We start from the raw sequence: 5,233 nt of genomic DNA on the forward strand, positions 1-5,233 counted from the left end.
GGCGTGTTCCTTAGGCTCCTCCCACAGTAGCACAGAGTTCTCATCTCAGACTTTATTTATGGAGCACATGTCAGTCTTCAGGTGGCGCTTATAAATCTGAACAATGGCTATTGGAAGCTCTCAGGTCTATTTTTTTTTCCCCCACTTAGGACAATACCTGACATGGAGGTTCTTTAACAGCATCTCAGGATATTTCCGTAGCTGGAAGATAGCCATTTTTTAAAGCATTTTAATACATTAGTTTATATTCTCATGTACCCATTGTGGGCCTGCCTATAATCCACTGAATGCCAGAAAAGGTTCTGCGGTTGAAATCAGAGGAAGTAATAAGAGGTCAAATCATTATTCGTGATTCTTCGCTTTTCAGTTGTATACCCAAATATAGGACAGCAACTGACACTTATTTTGTGTCTACTAAATTGTTGTTAAATTAAACAAAAATCAAGTCGTTCATGGAAGATACACTACTACATGAAATACAATATTTCCTTGGTCCTAAAATATGTTAATTGTAAGAAATGTTATCTCTTTAATAAAATCTTTTGAAGAGAAAAGTCACACTATCTTATTAACAGTCAAAGTACACCCGAGGAGAGGGAGTGGTATATACAAGGGAGAAAAGAGGAATATTTTGCAACATAGTTCACATAGGAGGACTTGTACAACATCGAGGGAGAATATGAACTAAATGTGGATATTTATTGTCTTTCTTGATGGATAATTTTCATAAAAAGAAACTGTACCTTTTTAAAATGAACAATTTTAAAGATTCAATATTATTCTTTGAAGTTATCAGCATCATCAAGATAATGAACATATGCATCACCCCAAAAGTTTCCTCATGTCTCTTTGTAATCCCTCCCCTAACTTCACTTCCCCTGTTCCCAGCAACACCTGTCATTGTAAATTAGTTCTCATACTGTATAATATTGTATAAACAGAATCGTATGTACTATCATCTGATATCTTTCAATCAGCGTAAATATTGTGAGATTCCCATAGTCTAAGATGTACAGGGGGTTCATTCCTCTTTTTTCCTGAAGTATTATTCATTATACAGCTATAAAATAATTTTACTATTCACCTGTTGATGTACGTTGGTTAGTCCCAGTTTGAGGCTGTTACAAATAAAGCTGCTATGAACATAACATGTAAAAGTATTTGTATGGACATATGGCTTTATTTCTCTTTAGTCAATAACTAGGGGAGTGGGAAATGGCTGGATCATACAGTAGTTGTATGATTGACTTTGTTAAAGTTATTTGTTTATTCTAGTAGCTTTTTTAAAGATTCATTTGGACTTTCTATCAAGACAATTACGTTGTCTGTGAATAACAATAGGTGTACTTCTTCCTTTCCATCAGTATGTCTTCTGTTTCTTTTTTTTTTTTTTTTTCCTAATTGCACTGGCTACGACTGCTAGTAAAATATTAAATAGGAGGCGTGAGAGCCAAAATTTTTCCCTTCTTCCTTATCTTAGCAGAAAAGCATTGTCTTTCACCATCAAGTATGACTCTTGATGTAGGTTTTTTGTGGAGGCCCTTTATTAAGTTGAGAAAATTTCCTTCAATTCTTAATTTGCTGTGAGTTTTTAATCAGGAATGGATGTTGGATTTGTCAAATGCTTTTTCTGTGCCTACTGAGACTACTCCCATTAAATGATCATCTACTGCATGTCAAACTCTGGATGTATTAATGACTAATTGTTGCAACAAAATATTAAGGAAGATATCATTCCCTGTTTAGCAAATAATGAAACAAAGTTCACTAGTGTCTACAAAGCACATGGCAGAGCTAAAAGTATTAAACACAGTTCTCTCTGATAGCAAAACCATGCTCTCTGGTTTTTACGTTACAGATCATTTTCAGAGAAAATTTGGGAGAAAGTCTATGTTAAGAAAATTACTTCTTGAGCTTTTGAAATATCTTAAGACAGAATGTTAACAGGTTCTTTATTTTTGCTAATAAAATAATTTTAAAAATAATTAAATAATTGCTGGTTTGGCTCTTTCACCAAAAGAGGAAAGAAAACATATGATAAAGGATACACAAACTGCAGTTTAGGAGCTGAACCTGTTAGTAGCTTAACAAGCTCAGAACAATTATTAGGCACCTGACTTGAGCAATGCACTGTAGCAAGGGTGACAAACTTTTCTATGCCTTTGTGAACCACCAAGAAACTGAAACTTCATTAATCGCTGGCTAGTGATAGCTCTCTCTGTTCCTTATTAAAACTTGCTTGTGACAAAGCAGGCTAGAGAATACTTCTTCAAATTAACCAGTATAAATATTTCTCAAAAATTTTTAAATAGAATTGCCTTATGATCAAGCAATTCCACTTTTGGGTCTATACCCAAAAAATTGAAAGAATTGGGTTATATGCAAAATATTGATATATTTAAATACATGTTTCCACCAAAAAATGGAGACCACCCAAAAGTCCATTCACAGATGACTAGATAAACAAAATGTGGTATGTATATACACTGCAATATTATTCAATCTTAAAAAGAGATTCTGCCTAACGTGATAACATGGGTGAATCTTGAGGACATTATGCTAGGTGAAATAAGTCCAATATGATAAACATTGCATGATTCCATTTCTATGAGTTATCTAAAATAGTCAAACTCATGGAAAGAGAAAGTAGAATAACAGTTGCCAGTGTCTAGAGGGACGGTAGAATGGGAAGTTAATGTTTAATAGCACAAATTTTCAGTTTTTCAAGATGAAAAGAGTTCCAGATAGAGATGGTAGTGTTGATTAGCCAGCAATGTACTTAGTATCCCTGGATAAGACACTTAAAATATTTAAAATCGTAAAAATGTATGTTAAAGTGATAAAAATTTTTTAACTTAAATCATTTTTAAAGACACTCCTTTTAAGAATTCTACCCTACACATCTGCTTTCCAAATGCAAATATAAAAGTGAGTTACAATACAAGATCACTTCCTAACCATTCAAATTTTAAGATAATGAGACAACAGGGTTACTGGAGAAAGGTAAGAAATCGGAGAGAATGAGGATTTTGGATTGTGGAACATTGATTGAACACAGAGAGCCTGGAGGTATGCAAATAAGCCTCGTGATGGCAAAAAAAAAAATGCTCTTGGATGAGTAGTGAGGGGCAAGAGCAGAGAAAAAAGATAATTCACACTCTGCTTTTTTACAATGTCCCACTAGAACCATAAATTACTGCTTATTTTATGAATAAAATTGGGGTGAGGCAGGTAAATGAACATTGTGGAACTGAGCTTTTCTATGAGAGACTCTTAATAAGATGGAAAGAGCATTAGCACAAAGTTTGTCACATAGTAGGCACCTTAGAAAGTAAATGAGAGTACTCTTAACTCCACTAATAAGTCTATATTAAACAAATTTATTAAACAACATAAAACAGCATAAAATACAACAAGGAAAACCACAAACAAATTTCATGGTTTTCCTTTTTAAAAGACTGCCTGTAACACAAAATATAGTCAATAAATATTTATTAAACAAATTGATCTGAAAATTCAACAATTCACACGTATTTTTACTGATTTCTCTGTCAGATGTTTCTGAATTTACTTAGTCAATTTGTCTAGCTCAATCTATCACCAAATAACAAATTGTTTATCGTAGCTATGCTTTGCTTCAATAAACAATTGCAACCCAAATTTCTAAGGATAAGAATGTTTTTGATAAACGATAACTCTACACATAGTTTACGAACCTAGATAAGTATTTTCTTAGAGTGTATTCTCTCAGACTCTACTGACACCTGTGCTGCCACAGCCCTCACTACTTCCTGTCGGTGATGGCAATTCTCAGCCTTGGTCCCTACAGCAGGTAATGCATCAGGCAGAGCCCTGGGGTTTTGGTATACCTTCCTCCCACACACTTCTCACTGTGGGCTCACTCAAGGCACAGAAATACAATGCGGAGTCCTCCAGCTGTGCAGCTGAGATGACAAGGTTGATGGAGTTCTTTGCTTTCTGAAAATTCAACGAGTAGCGACCTTCTGTGGCATTTTGCTTGCTGTAAGAGTCCTGACGAATAAGGAAAATCATCCCCCCACTGCTGGGTTGTTTGTACCAGAATAAGGTATAACTTGTAACACTGGTGTCATATCTGCAGTCCAGGGTCACGGCCTCCTTCTCCTGCACTAACATTGCCCGTTGGCCTTGAGTTACCTTCTGGGCAATACTGGATCCTGAAAAAAAAAAGAACAATGCAATAATAAAAAAAACTGGGATAAGTGGTGTGGCAGAAAAAAAAATCTTTTATATACCTGGCCACCTTTCCTTCCCAGGGTACCCATAATATACTGCCTGGATCCCCAGACCTTGAGTCACAGAAGAAACTCATTCCCACTAGGGCCACCCTTACCTAGCCACACTGAAGCTATGACCACCTCCAGAAATCTGGAGAGCAACATGTTCGTGTTCTTTCACTAGACAGAAAATATCTTCTTGTTCTTCAGTTTCAAGGCTCTGAAAGGTGAGGTGACTCTGACAGAGAGAGAGAAGAAATGCTGGGCTCTGTGTTGCTGCTGCCCCAGAACAGGAAACGGGTTTCCTGGTGTAACAAGTTTGTGGGGGTCACGTCAAATTCTCTATGTACTGGCTGAGAGTCTCACCCAACAGAAATTTCCTTTTTCATCAACCAACTCTTAATTTAAAAACAAATACATCTCAAAATAAACATGAGTAAAGTTTTATATTAAACAGAGGACTGATAATTGACCAACTGCTATATTCAGTCATTGCATCTGTGATGAAACTGAATGGTGGCACTTACTTAAAAATACTCTATGTAATAGATTATAGAAACAACATAAGATGTAATACTGATGTATCTTCACATCTGTGCATGCTGTAGTGTCACTTAAGGTAGAAATAAATCAGTTTCTGATAAAAGTCAAAGCTATTTATGCTAATCGCTGTAGTTCTGATCTACCAATTATTATGGCAATATTCCTGCTCACTGCTGATGTCTGTTCAGTTACCTATCCTGTGCAAATAGCAGGGAAAAAACTAATCTCCCTCTGCTGAAAAATAAAATAAAACCCTCAGATATGCACTCTTATCACAGAGGTCCCATTCTCTTCTCTGTTTACATTGATAACTCAGCTCTGCTCAGAAAGGCCAGATAAGACACCAGAGTTTGGTCATTCAGTTATTGGGATTTTAAACTTACATTTTCCCCATTACTTCAATCAGGACCCTAGAAGGTTCTGAACAAGCCTCT

The 5,233-nt window shown here is 35.8% G+C and overlaps 1 gene segment (V, D, J or C); it reads right to left on the reverse strand.

The window, feature by feature from the left end:
* Nucleotides 1–3,719: 3,719 nt before the first annotated feature.
* On the reverse strand, nt 3,720–4,480 carry LOC102892198. The segment is given in 2 exon segments: nt 3,720–4,196; nt 4,373–4,480. Coding segments are annotated over 2 exon segments (405 nt in total).
* Between the last annotated feature and the right edge of the window lie 753 nt (nt 4,481–5,233).

This window comes from Pteropus alecto, unplaced genomic scaffold (genome assembly GCF_000325575.1).
Source record: "Pteropus alecto unplaced genomic scaffold, ASM32557v1 scaffold478, whole genome shotgun sequence".
NCBI lineage: Eukaryota > Metazoa > Chordata > Mammalia > Chiroptera > Pteropodidae > Pteropus > Pteropus alecto.